The sequence below is a fragment of the Geotrypetes seraphini genome, chromosome 8, assembly GCF_902459505.1.
Source record: "Geotrypetes seraphini chromosome 8, aGeoSer1.1, whole genome shotgun sequence".
Taxonomy (NCBI): domain Eukaryota; kingdom Metazoa; phylum Chordata; class Amphibia; order Gymnophiona; family Dermophiidae; genus Geotrypetes; species Geotrypetes seraphini.
In genome coordinates this window covers 54659602-54682452 of record NC_047091.1, presented here as the reverse complement: position 1 = coordinate 54682452, position 22851 = coordinate 54659602, and the positions used below count along the sequence as shown (strand labels likewise).

Genomic DNA, 22851 nt, shown 5'->3' with positions numbered 1-22851 from the left:
GAGGTTCTTGGGGGGGGGGGCGGTCGTTGGGGGGAGGGGGGGTTTGCGTCGAGGGCAGGAGGGCCTGGGATCCCTCCTGCCCGTAATGTAGTGCAGGGTGGGGTTAGGGGGTCGCCGTGGCCAGGAGGACTTGGGCTCCCTCCTGGCCCGATATTGTCGGGGAGTTGGGGAATCGGCGGGGCAAGAGGGCTTGGGCTCCCTTTTGCCCCGATCGTGTCGGGGAATCGGCGGGGCAAGAGGGCTTGGGCTCCCTTTTGCCCCGATCGTGTCGGGGAGTCGGGGGGGCAAGAGGGCTTGAGCTCCCTCTTGCCCCGATCGTGTCGGGGAGTCGGGGGGGCAAGAGGGCTTGAGCTCCCTCTTGCCCCGATCATGTCGGGGAGTCGGGGGGGGGCAAGAGGGCTTGAGCTCCCTCTTGCCCCGATCGTGTCGGGGAGTCGGGGGGGCAAGAGGGAACCAGGCGGAGAGAGGGCAGTTAAGCGCAGTGCCTGCGCGGAAGGATGCAGCTCGGGCGACTTCGTTGTGTGAAACGAAGTTCGTTGTACGGATCAAGACATAAAGTTCGTTGTGCGCAGCGTTCGCTGTGCGAGGCGTCCGTTATGCGAGGCACCACTGTATATAGTTAACAGGTTACAATTTGACACAATTACAGCACAAGTTTACAATACAAGGCTGTATCCTAACTTGACACAAACTAGGGGTCTAGTACCAACAAATATAGAGTTTCCAGGTTACAGTTTGCCATAGTTATCCTTAACAGTGAATGTTTTTTCAATACAAGTATTTATCCTAATGTGACACATTGGGATCTAGTGCCAATGTACATTTCTCTGTAATCAATTGGCCATGGGCAGGTAAATGGCTGTTACTTCTCCTTTTTTGTGTGTACGGGAGCCTGCTAAAGATTGATATCCTAAGAGGATATTCCGCAAGCAAATGAAAACCTGGCTTTTCACTAAAATGTAATTCTATCCCCCCTTACTCTTCTCTTCTATATATAAGTTCATGTAAACCTTTTTTTTCCTTCTCTTCCTATATGAGAGGTAACATTATATCATATTCGGCTTTTATGAAAAAACAGCTTAAAAAACAATTTATGGAATTAGAGGAAGAAATTAAATCATTAGAAAAAAAATTAATTATTAAATGGGAAAATGTAGTATTACAAAAACTATTAAAAGTTAAAACTAAATATAATGAACTCTCTTCACAATTTGTTAGAAAAGAAATGTTCTGTCAGCAATTTAGATATTATGGAAACTCAAATAAAGCTGGAAAAATGTTAGCAAATTTTCTTAAAGCAAAAAAAAGAAAAACTAAAATTATTGCAATAAAAGATACAAAAGGTAATACACACACCAGCACTAAAGATATTGTAAAACAATTTCTTGATTTTTATAAGAGTCTATATACTTCAGATTCTTGTGAAAATAAAGAACAAGATGGCTTAGAGTTTTTAAATTCAATTATTGGACCAAATATTCCAGAACATATAAAAGGAAGTTTAGAAGAACATATATCATTAAAAGAAATAGAACTAGCATTGAAATCTCTTAGAGTTGGATCCGCTCCAGGTGGAGATGGATATACTGTTGAATTTTATAAAACATTTCAAAATATTATATTGCCTTATTTATTAAATTTATATCAATATCAGATACATAATGAAAATATATCAGGTACTATGGCAGATTCTGTAATTATTGTCTTACCAAAACCAAACAGGGATCCTACATTGGTTTCAAACTACAGGCCCATATCATTGTTGAATGTAGATGAAAAATTGCTTGCTAAAGTATTAGCATTAAGATTGGCAAAAGCTCTTCCTTTTATTATAGATGTACACCAAACAGGATTCGTTGCTAAAAGACATTCCTCACATAATACCAGACTGGCACTTCATTCTTTAAACTTAGCGAAAACTATGAATGAACCAGCTTTCTTAATATCGTTAGATGCAGAGAAAGCATTTGATAGAGTGGAGTGGAAATTTATGTATCAAGCTTTAAAATGGTTTGGAATAGGTCCCTTTTTTATTAAAATGATTCAAACATTGTATAGCTCTCCTGGAGCAAGATTAAATATAAATAATAACATTTCAGAAATATTTAACTTGTTACGGGGGGTTAGACAAGGTTGTCCTTTATCTCCCTTACTTTTTGATATTGTTCTTGAACCCTTATTAATTGCAATAAATCAAACTAAGGGAATAAAGGGGATCACATTTTCAAATTGGGAATATAAATTATCTGCATATGCAGATGATATTCTTTTATATTTGAGGAAACCGGAAGATACCATTCCATGTTTATTAAATTTATTAGATAAATTTGGTAAATTTTCTGGATACAAAATAAATTGGGAAAAATCTGAAGTTCTTCCAATTAATGTCCATTGTACCAAAGGATTATTTGATTCATATTCATTCCAATGGAAAGAGGAAGGAATAAAATATTTAGGAATTGTTATTAAAAATACAATTGATGATACAGTAACAGAAAATGAAAAAATTTTATTAAAAAAAATAACAGAAATGTGCGAGCAATGGAATCCTTTACATCTTTCATGGTGGGGAAGAGTTCAAACAATAAAAATGATGATCTTACCTGTGGTTTGTTATCAAATGAGTATGATTCCGATATTTTTTCAGGGGTCATTTTATAAAAAATTAAATAGAATACTTACAAAATTTGTTTGGTTTGGGAAAAGGCCAAGAATCGCTTTAGCAACATTACAAAAAACAATTAGAGAGGGAGGGGTAAATTTTCCAAATTTTTATAGGTATCATCAAGCCTATATTTTAAGACAGGGTATGTATTGGATCCTCCCAGACCTCATGGAGAATGTACCAGACTGGTTATATTTAGAATGGCGACTCCTGTTTCCATTATATCCGGAACATCTTATAAGTATAACAATGCCCAAGAGATATAAAGATCACAGAATTTTATTAGATACATGGAAAACATTAAGATTTATTAGTAATATTACAACAGATCCAATAACTAAATCGTTAAATCAATCCATTTGGGTAAACTCCAGGATCAAAATTGGTGGATTCAAAATAATATGGAAGCAATGGATAATTGCAGGTATACGGTCTTTAAATGATGTTATAGTAAATGGATCCATGCTTAGTTTTTCACAATTGCAACAGAAATTTGGATTGAACATAACACAATATTTTAAATGGATGCAATTGAAGCAAGCCATCCAGGAAGGGTTCCCTGAATGGAAAAATCTTAATACTCAATATAGTTTGCAAATCCTTTGCTTTCAGGCAGATTTTTTGGGACACCAAGCCGCAAAATGGTATAAATTATTATATGGATTTTTAAATTAAAAAAAAAGAACAGGACTTAGGGACATTTGGAGTATTGAGATAGGACAGACAATTTCTGCAACTCAATGGCAAAAATTTTGGTCCTGGAGAATACATACTACAATGTCAGCATCTATGAGTCAAACATGGTTATTTTTATTACATAGAGTTTTATGGACCCCTACTCGGTTACAAAAAATAGATAGTTCTAAATCTAATAGATGCTGGCATTGTAAGGTAGAAATTGGGACATTAGATCATTTAATCTATTTTTGTCCCTGTATAAATGCCTTTTGGAAAACAATTTGGCCCCAAATTAATATATTATTAGAAAATCATGTTGGACTTACATATGACACAATTTTATTTGGAACAGCAATGAGAACACAGAGTCCAATATCAGCAAACAATAATAAACTTTTATTGATATTAACAGGGGTCGCCATACAACAAATTACTCAAAACTGGAAAGATCATACAAAATTAAATTTCACTTTTTGGTGGAATTCTATTTGCCATATATATAAGATGGAAAAAGCAATAGCGTTACAACATGGTTATATTAAAAAATTTAATAAAATCTGGGGACCATTGGCTCTTTTTTCTAAAGATCAGATATCATAGCACAAGGATAGATCATATAATAGGGGTTAGGGTGGGTACAATATTATAATAACAGATGATTTATAATTTATTGCAAAAGGGGTTTTTATATATGTTTGTATTAAAATATATATTGATGGATATTCAAGTGTATATTGAAAATTATATGTATTATATATTTATCACTTGATGTAAGAAATTTAAAATGAATAAAGAACTTTAAATAAAAAAAATTAAGTTCTTTAAACCGTGCCGAGCTCCACAACATCCGTGGAGATGATGCGGTATATAAACTTAAGGTTTAGTTTAGTTTAGGATAGCCTAGTGTCACTCCATCATTGTCTTTAAGCAAGGTTTTAATAATCGGGAATATGTCCCAGTTTTTATCTGTGAGGTCATATAGTATAATGCCTTTGTTATTTACTGATCTGGCATTTATGAGGGTGATAGATAGGTTTTTAATTGTGGGAGTGTTTGAGAAAATGGGGATTCCTCTTAGGTAGTATGGGCTGCGTTGGGAGGTTTTTTTTCTGAGACTGAGATGAGAAAACACATGATGGGTAAGATTATTATAATTTTAACATAGTGACATAGTATTTGTTTTATAATCTTTATTCATTTTCTTTTGTTACAACAAGTGTTTCAAATATACTTATTAGAAACTTAAACATATACACTTGATAAAACACACTTATTATTATCAAGTTTAACATTTTTTAGAAAATTAATTTTATACAAAATTTATAATATTATGTAGTAAATCTAAATTTATATAATTTCTTTTGAATATGTTAATCCCCCTTCCCTCCCTCCCATTCAATCAATAATATTTAAAAACAACTTTATTGTATATTCATTTAACATTGATATAGTGTGTAAAAATCAAAAATAAAGTCCCACCCTATTCCCCTCCAATCAAATTTCTATCTTGGGAAAAGTTAATCATTCATTGCAAAAATCTGTTAATGGTCTCCATATCTTTTGAAATTTATTAATATATCCTTTTTGTGTTGCTATAGTAAGTTCCATTTTATATATATGACAAACAGAATTCCACCAGAAAGTGTAATTTAACCTGTCGTGTCTTTTCCAATTAAATGTGATTTGTTGTATTGCTATTCCAGTTAAAATAAATAAAAGTTTATTATTACTTGATGATATTTGACTTTTTGTTCTCATTGTTGTTCCAAATAATATAGTATCATATGTCAAGGCTACTGGGTTTTCTAACATCCTATTAATTTGAGGCCAAATTGATTTCCAGAATGTTAAGATGAATGGACAGAAGAATAAAAGATGGTCTAATGTCCCAATTTCAACATGACAGTGCCAGCATCTATTAGATTTAGAGCTATCAATTCTATGTAAACGTGTAGGGGTCCATAAAGCTCTATGTAAAAGAAAAAACCAAGTTTGTCTCATAGATGCTGATACCGTACATTTTAACCTCCAAGACCAAAGTCGTGGCCATTGAGATGCACTAATTTGGTGCTTTATCTCAATGCTCCAAATGTCTCTAAGACCATTTTTAGGTTTTTTATTTATATATCCGGATATTAATTTATACCACTGTGCAGCTTCATGTCCTATTGAGTTTATCTGGAAACACAAGAATTCCAAGCTGTGATAATTAGTAAGATTTTTCCATTCAGGGAACCCTACCTGAATGGATTGCTTCAATTGCAACCATCTAAAATATTGTGTTTTATTAAGATCAAATTTATGTTGCAATTGTGAAAACTCCAGCATTTTACCATTTTTTATTATGTCGTCTAAAATACGAATACCTGCTGTCATCCAGTTTTTCCAGATTATTTTGAAACCGCCTATTTTGATCTTGGGGTTTAACCAAATTGTTTGAGTTGTTGATTTACTAATTGGAATAGGAGTTAGATTACTTATGTATCTTAAAGTTTTCCATGTATCCATGAATATTTTATGTTCTTTGTATAGCCTTGGCATCATGATACTAACTACATGACTAAGACGTAATGGAAACATAAGTCTCCATTCTAACCAGAACCAATCTGGAATATTTATAGTGGGCTCTGGGAGGATCCAATACATACCTTGACGTAAAATATAGGCTTGATGATACCTATAGAAGTTGGGAAAATTTACCCCTCCCTCCGCAATTGGTCTTTGTAATGACACTAAAGCAATTCTGGGATTTTTCCCAAGCCAAATAAACTTTGTCAATATTTTATTTAATTTTTTATAAAAAGAATTTTGGAAGAAAACTGGTATCATTCCCATTTGGTAACAGACTATAGGTAATATCATCATTTTAACAGTTTGTATTCTTCCCCACCAAGATAAGTGTAAAGGGTTCCATTGCTCACACATCTCTGTTATTTTTTGTAATAAATTTTTTTCATTAATTTTTATTGTATCATCTAAATTTTTTGTAATCCAAATTCCAAGATATTTAATTGCATCCTCTTTCCAAACAAAAGAGAATGATTTAAATAAACCTTTTGTACAATGTATATTTAATGGAAGTACTTCTGATTTGTTCCAGTTTATCTTATATCCTGAAAATTTTCCAAATTTTTCAATCAGTTCAAGTAAATGTGGAATGGTAGATTCTGGGTTCCTCAAATATAATAATAAATCATCAGCATAAGCTGATATTTTATATTCTTTATCTGAATGAGGTATACCTTGTATCTCCTTTACTTGTTGGATTGCTAATATTAAGGGTTCTAAAACAATATCAAATAATAAAGGAGACAAAGGACATCCTTGTCTAACTCCTCTTTGTAGATTAAATTTTTCTGAAAACGTATTATTAATGTATAATCTAGCAGAAGGGGAGTTATATATTGTTTGTATCATTTGTGTGAATCCAGGACCTATTCCAAACCAATTCAATGTCTGATACATAAATGTCCATTCTATTCTATCAAAAGCCTTTTCTGCATCTAAAGAAACAGCAAAAGTTGGCTCGTTCATTTTTTTTGTTAAGTATAACATATGAAAAGCTAATCTAGTGTTATGAGATGAATGTCTTTGAGCAACAAATCCTGTTTGAGACATACTTATAATATGGGGAAGAGCTTTAGCCAATCTTAACGCAAGTATTTTTGCTAATAATTTTCCATCTACATTTATTAAAGAAATTGGTCTGTAATTTGATACCAAAGTGGGATCTTTATTTGGCTTTGGTAAAACTATTGTTAATGATTCTGCCATAGTGCCTTTAGTACAACCTTGATTTAGTTGATATTGAAAAAGATTTAATAAATAGGGTAATAAAAAATTTTGAAATGTTTTATAAAATTCCACTGTGTAACCATCACCACCTGGAGCGGATCCAACTCTAAGGGATTTCAAAGCTGTTCCTAATTCTTTTAGTGATATTTGTTCTTCTAAACTTCGTTTTATATGTGACATAGTAGATGAAGGCAGATAAAGACCCGAATGGTCCATCCAGTCTGCCCAACCTGATTCAATTTAAATTTTTTTTAAATTTTTAAATTTTTTTTAATTTAACTTTTTTCTTCTTAGCTATTTCTGGGCAAGAATCCAAAGCTTTACCCGGTACTGTGCTTGGGTTCCAACTGCCAAAATCTCTGTTAAGACTTACTCCAGCCCATCTACACCCTCCCAGCCTTTGAAGCCCTCCCCTGCCCATCCTCCACCAAACGGCCATACACAGACATAGACCATGCAAGTCTGCCCAGTAACTGGCCTAGTTCAATCTTTAATATTATTTTCTGATTCTAAATCTTCTGTGTTCATCCCACGCTTCTTTGAACTCAGTCACAGTTTTACTCTCCACCACCTCTCTCGGGAGCGCATTCCAGGCATCCACCACCCTCTCCGTAAAGTAGAATTTCCTAACATTGCCCCTGAATCTACCACCCCTCAACCTCAAATTATGTCCTCTGGTTTTACCATTTTCCTTTCTCTGGAAAAGATTTTGTTCTACGTTAATACCCTTCAAGTATTTGAACGTCTGAATCATATCTCCCCTGTCTCTCCTTTCCTCTAGGGTATACATATTCAGGGCTTCCAGTCTCTCCTCATACGTCTTCTGGCGCAAGCCTCCTATCATTTTCGTCACCTTCCTCTAGACCGCCTCAAGTCTTCTTACGTCTTTCGCCAGATACGGTCTCCAAAACTGAACACAATACTCCAAGTGGGGCCTCACCAATGACCTGTACAGGGGCATCAACACCTTCTTCCTTCTACTGATTACGCCTCTCTTTATACAGCCCAGCATCCTTCTGGCAAAAGCCACTGCCTTGTCACACTGTTTTTTTGCCTTTAGATCTTCGGACACTATCACCCCAAGGTCCCTCTCCCCGTCCGTGCATATCAGCTTCTCTCCTCCCAGCATATACGGTTTCTTCCTATTATTAATCCCCAAATGCATTACTCTGCATTTCTTTGCATTGAATTTTAGTTGCCAGGCATTAGACCATTCCTCTAACTTTTGCAGATCCTTTTTCATATTTTCCACTCCCTCTTCGGTGTCTACTCTGTTACAAATCTTGGTATCATCTGCAAAAAGGCACACTTTTCCTTCTAACCTTTCAGCAATGTCACTCACATACATATTGAACAGGATTGGCCCCAGCACCGAACCCTGAGGGACTCCACTAGTCACCTTTCCTTCCTTCGAGCGACTTCCATTAACCACCACCCTCTGGCGTCTGTCCGACAGCCAGTTTCTGACCCAGTTCACCACTTTGGGTCCTAACTTCAGCCCTTCAAGTTTGTTCAACAGCCTCCTATGAGGAACTGTATCAAAGGCTTTGCTGAAATCCAAGTAAATTACATCTAGCATATGTCCTTAATCCAGCTCTCTGGTCACCCAATCAAAAAATTCAATCAGGTTCGTTTGGCATGATTTACCTTTTGTAAAGCCATGTTGCCTCGGATCCTGTAACCCATTAGATTCAAGGAAGTACACTATCCTTTCCTTCAGCAACACTTCCATTATTTTTCCAACAACTGAAGTGAGGCTCACCGGCCTGTAGTTTCCTGCTTCATCCCTGTGACCACTTTTATGAATAGGGACCACATCCGCTCTCCTCCAATCCCCAGGAATCACTCCCGTCTCCAGAGATTTGTTGAACAAGTCTTTAATAGGACTCGCCAGAATCTCTCTGAGCTCCCTTAGTATCCTGGAATGGATCCCGTCTGGTCCCACCGCTTTGTCCACCTTCAGTTTTTAAAGTTGCTCATAAACACCCTCCTCCGTGAACGGCGCAGAATCTACTCCATTTTCTCGTGTAACTTTGCCAGACAATCTCGGTCCTTCTCCAGGATTTTCTTCTGTGAACACAGAACAGAAGTATTTGTTTAGCACATTTGCTTTCTCCTCATCACTCTCCACATATTTGTTCCCAGCATCTTTTAGCCTAGCAATTCCATTTTTTATCTTCCTCCTTTCACTAATATATCTGAAAAAAATTTTATCTCCCTTTTTTACATTTTTAGCCATTTGTTCTTCCGCCTGTGCCTTCGCCAAACGTATCTCTCTCTTGGCTTCTTTCAGTTTCACCATGTAGTCCTTTCTGCTCTCCTCTTCTTGGGTTTTTTTATATTTCATGAACGCCAACTCTTTCGCCTTTATTTTCTCAGCCACTAGGTTGGAGAACCATATTGGCTTCCTTTTTCTCTTGTTTTTATTGATTTTCTTCACATAAAGGTCCGTAGCCATTTTTATCGCTCCTTTCAGCTTAGACCACTGTCTTTCCACTTCTCTTATGTTCTCCCATCCTAACAGCTCTTTCTTCAGGTACTTTCCCATTGCATTAAAGTCCGTACGTTTGAAATCTAGGACTTTAAGTATCGTGCGGCCGTTCTCCACTTTAGCCGTTATATCAAACCAAACCGTTTGATGATCGCTACTTCCCAGGTGAGCACCCACTCGAACATTAGAGATACTCTCTCCATTTGTGAGGACCAGATCCAATATCGCTTTTTCCCTTGTGGGTTCCGTCACCATTTGTCTGAGCAGAGCCTCTTGAAAGGCAAGACGGAACATTCCAGTCCGCATCCGGCAGGTTGAAATCTCCCAACAGCAGAACCTCCTCTTTCCTTCCAAACTTTTGGATATCCACAATCAGATCCTTATCAATTTGCTGCGATTGAGTCGGAGGTCTGTAGACTACACCCACGTAGATAGAAGTTCCATCTTCTCTTTTCAGAGCAATCCATATTGCTTCTTCCTCTCCCCAGGTCCCTTGCATTTCAGTCGCTTGGATATTGATCTTTACATAGAGAGCTACTCCTTCACCTTTATGACCATCTCTGTCCTTCCTAAAAAGATTATATCCCTATATGTTTGCATCCCATCCATGTGATTCACTGAACCATGTCTCTGTGATAGCAACAATATCTAGATCTGCCTCTAACATCAGGGCTTGCAGATCATGAACTTTGTTGCTTAGACTGCGAGCATTTGTGGTCATCGCTTTCCAGCTATTTTTCAGCGATAATCTCCTTTTTCGTATGGATTTTTGTGTCGTTTCACTTTCCGTTGCAATACTAAGAAATGAGTTGCTGATATTGCTTATGTTGCAGCCTTTACTACTATCACATCTTTTCTTTTGCCGGGGGTAGTCTCTATAATTGTCCTTCGTACATACACCACCCCCACCTTCTAGTTTAAATGCCTAGAAAAATATTGTCTAAATTTCTCTGCAAGGTTTCTTTTTCCTGCTGTAGTAATATGTAGCCCATCAGCAATATAGCTTCTTGTCCTTCCATGTATTTCCCCATCCTCCTATGTACCTGAAGCCTTCTTGATGACACCAGGCTCTGAGCCATCTATTAAAGTCCTCTGTGTTTTTCACTCTTTGCTCCCCCTTTCCATATGCAGGCAGTATTTCAGAAAAAGCTAAAGTCTTTACAAAAGGTTTCACGCCCTCACCAAGCTCTCGAAAAGCTTTCTGTGCTGCAAGTGTGGAGTTGTTGGCCAGGTCATTTGTTCCCAGATGGATAACAACATCAGTGTTAAAATCCTTAGTTTCTTCCTTAATTATAGTCAGTAGTTGCCTGGAACTCCTGGTAGCTGAGGATCCTGGAAGACATTTCACTATTTTGGTCTCCTCGCCCTGTGTTCCAAGGTTAATGCCTCTGATGATGGAATCCCCCAACAGTAATAGTTTTCTGTTTTTGGCTTTTTTATTTGTACTTAGGGTGCACTTGTTCTCTTGAGTTACCTTCATTGGTTCCAGTCCCACCTCCCTTCTGTTTTCTTGAGTATCGCAGTGCACTAATGGAGCGAAGGAATTCTGTAGAGGTAATATTAGTGAAGGTGGATGTTTCTGTGTTACATGTCGCAGTCTTCCTGAGCCTACTGTGACCCATTTATTCCTGGGCTGTTTTATTCTTTGAGGTAGAGGTGGTAAGTTGGTATGATTTTGTGGAGTGATGGAAGCTGCTTTAATTGTATTCAATTCCTGTTTAAGTTTGCAGAGCTCCTCCTTAATACTGGCAAGTTGAAGACAGTTGGGGCAAGCCTTTAAGGTATAGCATTTGGGTTGTTGAATTATATTTTCAATTTTGTTATCTTTATTCTGTGTAGGTTGTATTTGGCTGGGTAACAGGTAGAGGGTGATTGGTGGCTCTAGAGTAGGGGGGTCTCAAAGTCCCTCCTTGATGGCCGCAATCCAGTTGGGTTTTCAGGATTTCCCCAATGAATATGCATGAGATCTATGTGCATGCACTGCTTTTAATACATATTCATTGGGGAAATCCTGAAAACCCGACTGGATTGCGGCCCTCAAGGAGGGACTTTGAGATCCCTGCTCTAGAGAGAGGATACACAGCTCAGGGAGAAATGTTCTCAGGTCAGTGTGTGTTACACAAGCATTCCCTGCTTTTGCTGCAGTGTGGAGAAAAGTATTCCATGCATGTGCTCATCCCATGGCCCGCTAAGAGCAACCCCAGCCTGTTCTAGAAATCAAGGACCAGTAGGAACTCGCATATAATGGTCCAAAGTTAGATTTTTATACAATATTTTAATATTATATGTATATTTTCCCTTTTTAAGATTGTATGCCCACTGGGTGTGTGACTGCAAGAGAAAAATCACTTTTCTCCTTGTATGTTTAATGTCAATTTTAAAAAAAGGAATGTGATATGCACGGTTATGCACCGTAGAAGTGGCTGGATGTTTCTTTCCATCATGCTGTGCCTCCAGACTGGTTTTGATAGTGGGCATTATATGATGGCAGATGCTGGTTATCAGGGTCAGTCTCACAACTAGTCTCACCATGTCTATATCTAGGGTGGCATAATATATGTGTGTGTGGTGGTGGGGGCAGCCTAGGGGTGGGTGGGAGAACCTAGGCCAAGTTCAAGGTCACCTTTGGAGTCTGCAGCTGTTCCTGCTTCATACTGACAAGGAAAGCAACCTCACACCTGTATTCCCTTAACCATTATTACAGCTATGATGAGGACTGTAATCATGAGCCCTGTATGAGAAGTGGACATAGGGCACATTGGGCCATCATCACAGGTATAGTATTAAGCCCAGCCTCCTTCTGTATTTCAGCAGGATGAGGTCACAGGAAGTACCTATGTATGTATGAGTTTCATCAGGACTGGCTCAACTATTGGACTAAGTGAGGCTCTGGCCCATGGCGCCGGAGATACAGGGTGACAAAAACCCTGGCCCCTGAGCTTACTGCTAGTGCTTCACCTGCTCCAAAGCTTTCTCCTCCTTCCCCCACAGCCTTCTAAACATTACCTTGCGTGCCGGTAGCAATAGCATGTACAGCAAACTGCTTTCAGCCAGCTCTGGATCTTCCCTCTGCTGCGTCCTGCCAACAGGAAATTCCAGGTGGGACACGGCAGCGGGAAGACCCAGGGCTGTCTGAAAGCAGCCTGCTGTTGCTATCGGCAGACTAAGTAATGTTTAGAGGGCTGTGGAGGAAGGAGGAAACAATGCTGGACTAGAGGCTGGAGAGGGAAGGGGAAAAAGCTTAAGCCTTGGGGGGGTGGGCAGGGCAGGGGCACTGCAACCCTTTAGCTGGCCCTGGGTTTCATGTTCCAAAATATAGTTTCTTTGCTTGTAGTTTTGCCAAGTATGGGCTATGCATTCCTTGCTGGGGACAATGAACACTTAAAACCAATGTCTCCTCTAAGCCAGGGAAACAGCTGTGCAAGTCATGATGCGTTCTAAGCAACAGTTGGTTTGAGCTGGGCTGGTGCATGATGGGGGGGGGGAGGCGGGGGAAAGGCAAATGTCTGTCCTCTGACTCCTCTCTTTCTGCCCTTTCTATCCCCCTTCCATATAAAATCTTCCCTCTTTCTATGTTCCTTCCATAAATTGTCTATCCTGTGCCCCTTCTCTCTTTTGTACATGATTCATTTCAGCTTCACTCCCTGTCCATTTTTCTGTCTCCATTCCCTCTCCTATGCTCTGGCATCTCTCTCTTCTCCCTTCGTGCCCTGCTCTCCCCCATGCTCTGGCAATAGTATCTCTTTCCTCTCCTTCCATCTCTCTCTCCCCTCTGTGCTCTGACATCTCATCTCCTTCCTTTCCCCGTGCATCTATCTCCTTCCCTTCCCTTCCCTCTCCCCATGCTCCGGCACAAGGGTGCCCAATACGTCGATCGTGATCGACCGGTAGATCGGGAAGGCAACGTGAGTCGATCGCGGAGCCCATCCCGGGCTCCGGGTTCGACTTGTGTTTCCGTCCCGATCTACCAGGCCGATCAGCCTTCCTCTCCCCGACGTCATAGACGACGATGCCAGGCATCCACTTTAGTCTGTTTTTTGTCATTTTGGTGGGGGGTGGGGGGGCGGTGGTGGCAGCAGCAGCCTGAAAAAGAAATCATCCTGGCCGGGGTCGGTGTCATGCTCCGGAGCTTCTACCTCTTCCAGCAGCCTTCCTATCTGGCCCTTTCCCTTGTACCTGCATCCAGCCACACCCCCTGCTCCGCGGCTCTCTTCGGCAACTCGGCAACAGCAGCGATCGACACAAGATTCTGACGTCGGGGCCTACCCTCTGTGAGTCCCGCTTGTTTCAACTTCCCTTTTCCACAAAGGCGGGACTCGCAGTGGGAAGGACTAGATGTCGGCAGCCTGTCTTGATCACCATTGCTGATGAGTTGCTGAAGAGGGCCGCATGGCAGGGTGTGTGGCTGGATGCAGGTGGAAGGGAGAAGGCCAGATGCAGGACTCATGGGTGAGAGAGGAGAAAGAAAAGGAGATAGGGGAGGGAAAAAAAAGGAAATATTTCATACTGGGCTGGGCCGGAGTGGAGGGAGGGTGGAAAGATTTTGGCTACAGGGTGCAGTAACAAAGGAAAAGTGGGGAAAGCTGAAAATTGAGATAGCGACACAAAGAAGAGAAAGGGTTAGCAGGACCTACTGAATAAGGATAGAGAGATACAGAGGGGACATTAAGAGGAGGTGAAATAGAGACAGAAGTAATGCTGAAAAAGGGGGGGGGAGATAAAGACATTGAAAGGGTAAATGGTGAACATGGGGTAAAGACAAGGACAGAGACAAATGAAGATTCTGAAAAAGTGGTGAGATAGGGATATAGGTGAGATGGACACAAAGAAGGGTGATGCTGGAAAATAGGTGGAATGGTAATTCTGACAGACACAGAAGGGAAATGCTGGATCAAGAAGAGATGGGGCTCAGGCTGGATGGAATGGGGAGAAATGCCTGGTTGGCCTGGAACTTTCTCTCCTACGTCAGAATTGACGTCGGGGAGCGGAATGTTGGTCAGCGCGAAGCTTCTGCAGGGAGAGCTTGGAGCGGCGGTGGCTTGGGGGCTGTTCCCCGATGGCGGCGGCAGCAAACCGAGTGGCTTGGGGGAGGGCAGGAAGACAAAAAGAAGGGGGAACAGGGAGACAGAAAGAAAGGGAAGCAGGGAGACAGAAAGAAAAAGTTGGGGGAGAGAATGAGGTCTGGAGGAGAGGAAACATACAGGAGGCTGAAAGAAGGGAAGAAAGATTGGATGCACAGTCAGAAGAAGAAAGTGCAACCAGAGACTCATGAAATCACCAAACAACAAAGGTAGGAAAAATGATTTTATTTTCAATTTAGTGATCAAAATGTGTCCGTTTTGAGAATTTATATCTGCTGTCTATATTTTGCACTATGGCTCACTTTTACTAAACCACAATAGCATTTTTTAGCGCAGGGAGCCTAGGAGCATTGAGAGCAGCATGGGACATTCAGCACAACTCCCTGTGCTAAAAACTGCTATCACGGTTTAGTAAAAAGGGAGGGGGTATATTTGTCTATTTTTGTATGGTTGTTACTGAGGTGACATTGCATAGAGTCATCGGCCATGACCTCTTTGAAAAAACCCCGGAATATAAATGATAATCAACATTTTCTCTGTCTTTCAGTGTGCTTTGTGTTGGTTTTTTTTTTTAATTTCATTGTTGGTAGATCATTTTGACTTGGTCATTTTAAAAGTAGCTCGTAAGCCCAAAAAGTGTGGGCACCCCTGGCATCTCTTCTCCTTCCTTTCCATCCCTCCCTTCTTCCTGTCCCCTTGATCTGGCATCTCCCTCCCCTCCATGCCCTGGTATCTATCTCTCCCCCTCTATGGCCTTGCATCCTTCCTTCTCCCTCCCTCTCCTCAGTTGGGTGGGGTTGGCATATCAACAAATGCTATCTCAAAGAAGTAAATTTAAGGCAGGATTTGATGATGAAGAGAAAGAAGATGCCCAGGGAAAGATTTGAGGGCAGGTATTAGAAAATGTGCTGCATAGATACAGCTCACATGTATTTCTACAGCAGATGGTGGCAGAGAATGTGAGCTCAAGAGACTGCTATGCTGTCATTCATATTCCCCAGTGTTTCACTTCAAAATAATACAAGAAAGAGAAAGTGAGGAGGCAACAGAGACTGTGAAAGTGCAATCAAGGTCATCGAGTACTTCTGCCCTTTAAGGAAAGCCAGTTAAGTTATAGGTTGTCACTGAAATACTAGAAAACTGTGTTCAGCAAGAGCTCTCCCAGTGCACCAGTTCTCTTCCCCTCCGTTCCCTCCCTCTGTCACCCTCCCTGGTCAACAGCGCAGTGTTCACAACTTGCTGCTTTTGTCGGCTTCCGGCCTTCTTCTTGGCAGGGTCCTGCCTTCATGGAAATAGGAAGTAGGCGGGACCAAGCAGAGAGGATGGCCCAAAGCCGACAAGTGCAGTGAATTGTGAACCCTGCTGCTGCTGGAAGAAAATCCTGATAGCAGCCCTCGGAAGTGTCATCGGGAGCAGAGCACCCTTAAAGGCTGCAACTGGTACTGCAGAATAAGCAGATGATTATAATTTTTAAAAAAAGTTATATAAGAATTGCCATACTGGAACAGACTGAAGGTCCTTCAAGCCAAGTATACTGTTTCCAATGGTGGCCAACCCAGGTCCTAAGTACCTAGCTAGATCCCAAGTAGTAAAACAGATTTTATGCTGCTTATCCTAGGAATAAGCAGTGGATTGAGCCCCAAGCCATCTCAATAATGGCTTATGGTCTTCTCTTTAGGAAATTATCCAAACCTTTTTTAAACCCCGCTAACTGATTTCACCACATTCTCTGGCAATGAATTCCAAAGTTTAATTACACATTGTGTGAAGAAATATTTTCCTCCGGTTTGTTTTACATCTACTATGTAGTAGCTTCATTGCATGGTCTCTAGTCCTAGTATTTTTGGAAAGAGTAAACAAGCGATTCACATCTACCCTTTCCACTCATTATTTTATGGACCTCTATTATATCACCCCTGAGCCGTCTGTTCTCCAAGCTGAAGAGCCCTAGCCGCTTTAGCCTGTCCTCATAGGGAAATCGTCCCATCCCTTTTATCAATTTTATCACCCTTCTCTGTACCTTTTCTAATTCCGCTATATCTTTTTTCAGATATGGTGTCCAGAACTGCACACAGTATTCGAGGTGTGGCCTTACCATAAAGCGATATAAGGGCATTATAACATTTTCATCTTTGTTTTCCATTCCTTTCCTGATAATTCCTAACAATATTTAATGTTGGTACCTGCTGAGGCACTTTAATGTGGGATAGTCCAGCTCCAGAGCTGCAGTTATGCCACCTCACAATGGCTGTCTGTCTCAGGCCTGCCCAGTCTGTCCCGCGCTATAAATCTTCTGCACAGCTGCAGTGAGTGGGGGCAGGCTTGAGCTGACAAGATTCTTGAGGGGAGGTCTCTCGCCAAGGCTCACTACTAGGAGAGCTCTGTATCTACCAATCGGGGAGAAAGAGCTGGAGCTTGATGGCCAATCAGAAGCATTTCCATGTAGAAGTGCTTCTGATTGGCTATCAAGCTCCAGCTCTTTCTGTCTCCCTGATTGGTAGATGTGCAGAGCTCTCCCATGTGAGTGGCAATCAGTGACTGGTGCGCTGTAGGATGAAACATAAGAACATAAGAAGTTGCCTCCGCTGGGTCAGACCATAGGCCCATCGCGCCCAGCAGTCTGCTTCCGCGACAGCCCATCAGGTCCATGACCTATAAGTTGATCATTTGCCTAAAACCCTTCAGTCCCCTTTATCCTTCTATCTATACCTTTTCATAATCCTATCTCTACCTCTATCTGTATCCCTCAATCCCCGTATCCTTCAGGAATTTATCCAATCCTTCTTTGAAACCCCGTAGTGTACTCTGTCCTATCACAACCTCCGGAAGCGCATTCCAGGTGCCCACAACCCTCTGAGTGAAAAAGAATTTCCTAGCATTGGTTCTAAACCTGTCCCCTTTCAATTTCCCCGAGTGCCCCCTTGTTCTTGTGGTTCCCAATAGGCTGAAGAATCTGTCCCTCTCCACCTTCTCTATGCCCTTCATGATCTTGTAAGTCTCTATCATGTCTCCACTTCTCCAGGGAGAAGAGCCCCAGCCTTTCTAACCTGTCTGCGTCTGAAAGGTTTTCCATACCTTTTATCATTGTCGCTCTTCTCTGAACCCTCTCAAGTATCGCCATGTCCTTCTTAAGGTACGGTGACCAATATTGGACACAGTACTCCAGATGCGGGCGCACCATCGCACAATACAGCGGCATGATGACTTCCTTCGTTCTGGTTGTAATACCCTTCTTAATAATACCCAATGTTCAGTTTGCTTTCTTCGAGGCTGCCGCACATTGTGCCGTTGGCTTCATTGTTGTATCCACCAGCATACCCAAGTCTTTTACAAGGTTGCTTTCCCCTAGTACTAATCCCCCCATTTTGTAGCTGAACATCGTGTTCTTTTTCCCTATATGCATGACCTTGCATTTCTCTACATTGAAGTTCATCTGCCATTTATTCGCCCACTCTTCCACTTTGTTCAGGTCCCTTTGTAGGTCTTCACATTCCTCCGCGGTTCTAATCCTGCTACAAAGTTTAGTGTCATCCGCAAATTTTATAACTTCACACTTTGTCCCTGTTTCTAGGTCATTAATAAATACATTGAACAGCAGCGGTCCGAGTACCGACCCCTGCGGAACACCACTCGTGACCCTCCTCCAGTCCGAGTAATGGCCCTTCACTCCAACCCTTTGCTTTCTGCCTGCCAACCAGTGTTTAACCCATCTGTATATGTCCCCTTCCACCCCGTGGTTCCACAGCTTCCTAAGTAGCCGCTCATGGGGTACCTTGTCAAAGGCTTTTTGGAAGTTGAGATAAATGATGTCTATGGGTTCCCCTTTGTCCATTTAGCTGTTTATCCTTTCAAAGAAGTGCAGTAAGTTCGTTTGGCACGATCTTCCTTTGCAGAAGCCATGTTGGCTCGCTTTCATTAGTCCATTCTTTTCTGTGTTCTCACAGATGCTGTCTTTTATCAGTGCTTCTACCATATTGCCCGGAACTGAAGTCAAGCTTACCGGCCTGTAGTTCCCCGGGTCACCTCTCGATCCCTTTTTAAAGATAGGTGTAACATTTGCTATTTTCCAGTCCTCCGGGATCTCCCCAGTTTTCAAGGATAGGTTGCAAACTCGTTGGAGTATTTCCGCTATTTCGTTTCTTAGTTCTTTTAATACCCTTGGGTGGATTCCGTTCGGGCCCGGCGATTTGTCGGGGTGCGCAACTTAGAAGGAACATTACTTAAAAGCCATGGGCAAAGAATAGCACAGATGAAAAAGGAAAGAAAGTTAAATATTAATGGTGCCCTCCCAAGCCTCATCCATAACTGGTTTTAAAGCCTTAAAACAGATAAAGAATCACCTCTAAAAAGGAGACTCAAGAAGTAGGAGTAGGGTGCCATAGTCTATCCTGAATTACAAAATAAATCCTATTAGTTTTGCAAGAAACTTACTTTCTGGAATGTCTACACATATACAGTGTGCCCGCAAAAACCCTCCTTGATTTTAAATGATTACAAAATCAAAACTTGCTAGAATCCTCTATAATAAAACCCTAAGCGTGCATGCGCACTTAGGGTTTTGTGATCACCGCGCCGTGCTGTGTCCCTCCATGCTGAATTCCAGGAAGGGCTACTTAAACCTTCAAGTGACACCCAAAAAGTAAAGCAAAACAGCCTTAAGAGCAAAGAGAGAAAGGCAGCCAGCCATCAGTTAAATCCGACCTCTCCTGGGCCCTATTTTATTTTAATAGTAAAGTGAACAACAGCGTCTCTTACTCCAGAGGTCTCGGAAAGACATGGCTGTAACTCAGCTGCAAGATGAGAGGGGGGGGGACAGATGAGAAACAAGCAACGAAATGCACCCCCGCCCAAAACCAGAGCTACACACTAAAGATCGGGACCAGTAAGACTTAGGGTAAGAACGCAGCACTTCCATCTGTCTCTATGGCAGCCAAAAAGAAGGCGGTTACGGAGTCGCAGAATCATCAAAAGACCTAAGATCCCGATTGGCTTATGTCTTAAAATAAAAGTACAGTACTGTATAATTAGGTAGGGCTGGAGAATGAGCATAAACAAGGCGTGCAAATATCGCCCTTTAAACGTGTGGACAGTTTACACCAAGTAGGAAGCCACATGCTGGACAGGGGGAGCAGGGAAGAGGGACAGGGGGAGCAGGTAAGGAATGCTGTTGGACAGGGGGAGCAGGGAAGAGGTGCTGCTGGACGGGGGACACGTAAAACGAAGGGAGAAGGGCTGCTGCTGAACAGGGGTGATGGTGGACAGCCGAGGAAAGAGAAAGAAAGAAAGACAGACAGAAAGTGGCCAAGGAGAGAGAGAGAGAGAGAAAGAAAGACACACACACACACATCTATTCTAGCACCCGTTAATGTAAAAAGCTTAAAGACTAGTATGTTTATAAATAAGATGACAGCAAATACAAGTCCCAAAAAGCACAGTTAGCAAGATCTTACACAATCGCTTGCACTTTCACCCTTGTAAACTGCAATTGGTGCAGAAGTTACAAACTTCAGACAATGCAACGCGACAAAATGACCACGTACGTGTTCCTCAATTGGCCCCTGAGATCACCGGACATTACTGTTTGAGACTTTTCCTTTGGGGGAATGTTAAAGACAGAGTGTACGTACCTCCACTACCCGCAACTATGGATAATCTGCAGGAACGCATCACTGAAGCTATAAACGCGATCACGCCGGTTATGCTTCGGAGAGTCTGGTTGAGCTCGAATATCGCATCGATGTTTGCCAAGTAGGTGGGGCGCACATCAAGTGTATGTAATCAACAGATACGATATGAAACTTTATGAGTTGATAAAACTGCAGCCTCAATGGTGAAAGAATATTCCAATAAATTTTGGTTTTGTAACCATTTAAAATCGAGGAGTGTTTTTGTGGGCACCCTGTATATGGATGTGTCCAAAAAGATACTCCACCCAGGCTACTCTTAGAACCCCTAATTTGGGGACAATTTAATTTGGATAGGACACAAGATGCAAATCTTCACAGAACACAGGGCAGGACATACACATGATAGACTTGTGCCACCATTTTTTTTTTAAAGTAGGTTAGAAATAATCTCTAACCCATTACTGGAAATTTTACATCTTTTTATACTTTCCCACTCAAATGTTTGAAAAATTTAAGACTCTCAATTAGTAGATCTTTCACAAATAAATAAATCTCTTAAAAATAGATGTGGATAAGAGAGTTCTTAAACAACCCCCCCCCCTCCCACCCTCATGTAATATTGAGAGGTTTAATGAATGAGTATGGAAACTGAAGAACCATGGGGTGGACGGAGATGTGCATAGATGGATCAGAAACTGGTTGGCGGGTAGGAAACAGAGGGTAGGGGTGAAGGGCCACTACTCGGACTGGAAGAGGGTCATAAGTGGTGTTCCGCAGGGCTCGGTGCTCGGGCCACTACTATTTAATATATTCATAAATGATCTAGAAATAGGGACGACTTGTGAGATAATAAAATTTGCAGACGACACCAAACTATTCAGTGGAGCTCGGACTAAAGAGGACTGCGAAGAATTGCAAAGGGACCTGAACAAACTAGGGGAATGGGCGACGAGATGGCAGATGAAGTTCAACGTTGAGAAATGTAAAGTACTGCATGTGGGAAGCAGAAACCTGAGGTACAACTATACGATGGGAGGGATGTTATTGAATGAGAGTACCCAGGAAAAGGACTTAGGGGTAATGGTGGACATGACAATGAAGCCGACGGCACAGTGCGCAACGGCCCCTAAGAAAGCAAATAGAATGCTAGGTATAATCAAGAAGGGTATCACAACCAGGACGAAAGAAGTTATCCTGCCGTTGCATCAGGCGATGGTGCGCCCGCATCTGGAATACTGCGTCCAATATTGGTCGCCGTACCTTAAGAAGGATATGGCGATACTCGAGAGGGTTCAGAGGAGAGCGACACGTCTGATAAAAGGGATGGAAAACCTTCCATACGCTGAGAGATTGGAGAAACTGGGTCTCTTTTTCCCTGGAGAAGAGGAGACTTAGAGGGGATATGATAGAGACTTATAAGATCATGAAGGGCATAGAGAGAGTAGAGAGGGACAGATTCTTCAAACTTTCGAATAATAAAAGAACAAGAGGGCATTCACAAAAGTTGAAAGGGGACAGATTCAAAACAAATGCTAGGAAGCTCTTCTTTACCCAACGTGTGGTGGACACCTGGAATGCGCTTCCAGAGAATGTAATAGGGCAGAGTACGGTACTGGGATTTAAGAAAGGATTGGACAGTTTCCTGCTGGAAAAGAGGATAGAAGGGTATAAATAGAGGATTTCTGCACAGGTCCTGGACCTGTTGGGCCGCCGCGTGAGCGGACTGCTGGGCATGATGGACCTCAGGTCTGACCCAGCAGAGGCATTGCTTATGTTCTTATGAGTACGGCGTACAAAAGATCCTACAGCCATTTCCTACCTCAGCTATGGAACCGACTACCCACCCAGATCAGGTCGCTAGACTCACTAATGACCTTCCACAGATCAGTAAAGACCTTCCTCTTCCACCAATTGGGCCATTAAAAACTGCCTCCTCAATATACTTCTCCTAGTACTCTTCGCTATGACCAGTCTGGTCTCTAGAATAAGCTCTGTTATTGTCTACTGTAACTTATTTGTTGTCATGACTAGTCTGTTTTCAAACGATTGTGAATGTCTACTTGTAACCCGTTCTGAGCTTCTGGGAGAACAGGATAGAAATAGAAATAAATAAATACAATGTATTTTCAGACTACAAGACCTAAGAACATAAGAATTGCTGCTGCTGGGTCAGACCAGTGGTCCATCGTGCCCAGCAGTCTGCTCACTTGGCGGCCCTCTGGTCAAAGACCAGCGCCCTAACTGAGACTAGCCCTACCTGCGTACATTCTGGTTCAGATAAGAACATAAAAATTGCCGCTGCTGGGTCAGAGTGTTCACAGTGATCTGGGTTTAGGAATTAAACCTGCCCAGGTAGCCAATCGTGAAATATCACTGGTCTCAATTGCCTTTTTTGTTTTAAACACTCTTTCAATATTTTTTTATAGTCTCTTGTTTTTATATTATTTTTTTTAATTCTTTATTGATTTTTAATCTAAAACAGTGTCATACAAATGAAAGAACAGTAGGTATTGC

General features: G+C 41.4%; 1 protein-coding gene across 2 annotated transcripts in view; it reads left to right on the top strand.

Moving 5' to 3' along the window:
* C8H19orf54 (chromosome 8 C19orf54 homolog) overlaps positions 1-22851 on the top strand; it is a 52358-nt gene that overhangs the window by 25121 nt on the left and 4386 nt on the right. For both annotated transcript variants that reach the window (XR_004540379.1, XM_033955319.1), the window contains exon 6: positions 12334-12404. Coding sequence is in view for 1 of the 2 variants with exons in the window: in XM_033955319.1 (XP_033811210.1) it covers positions 12334-12404 (71 nt within the window). In the remaining variant the exon portion in view is untranslated. The remainder of the gene's footprint in view (positions 1-12333; positions 12405-22851) is intronic.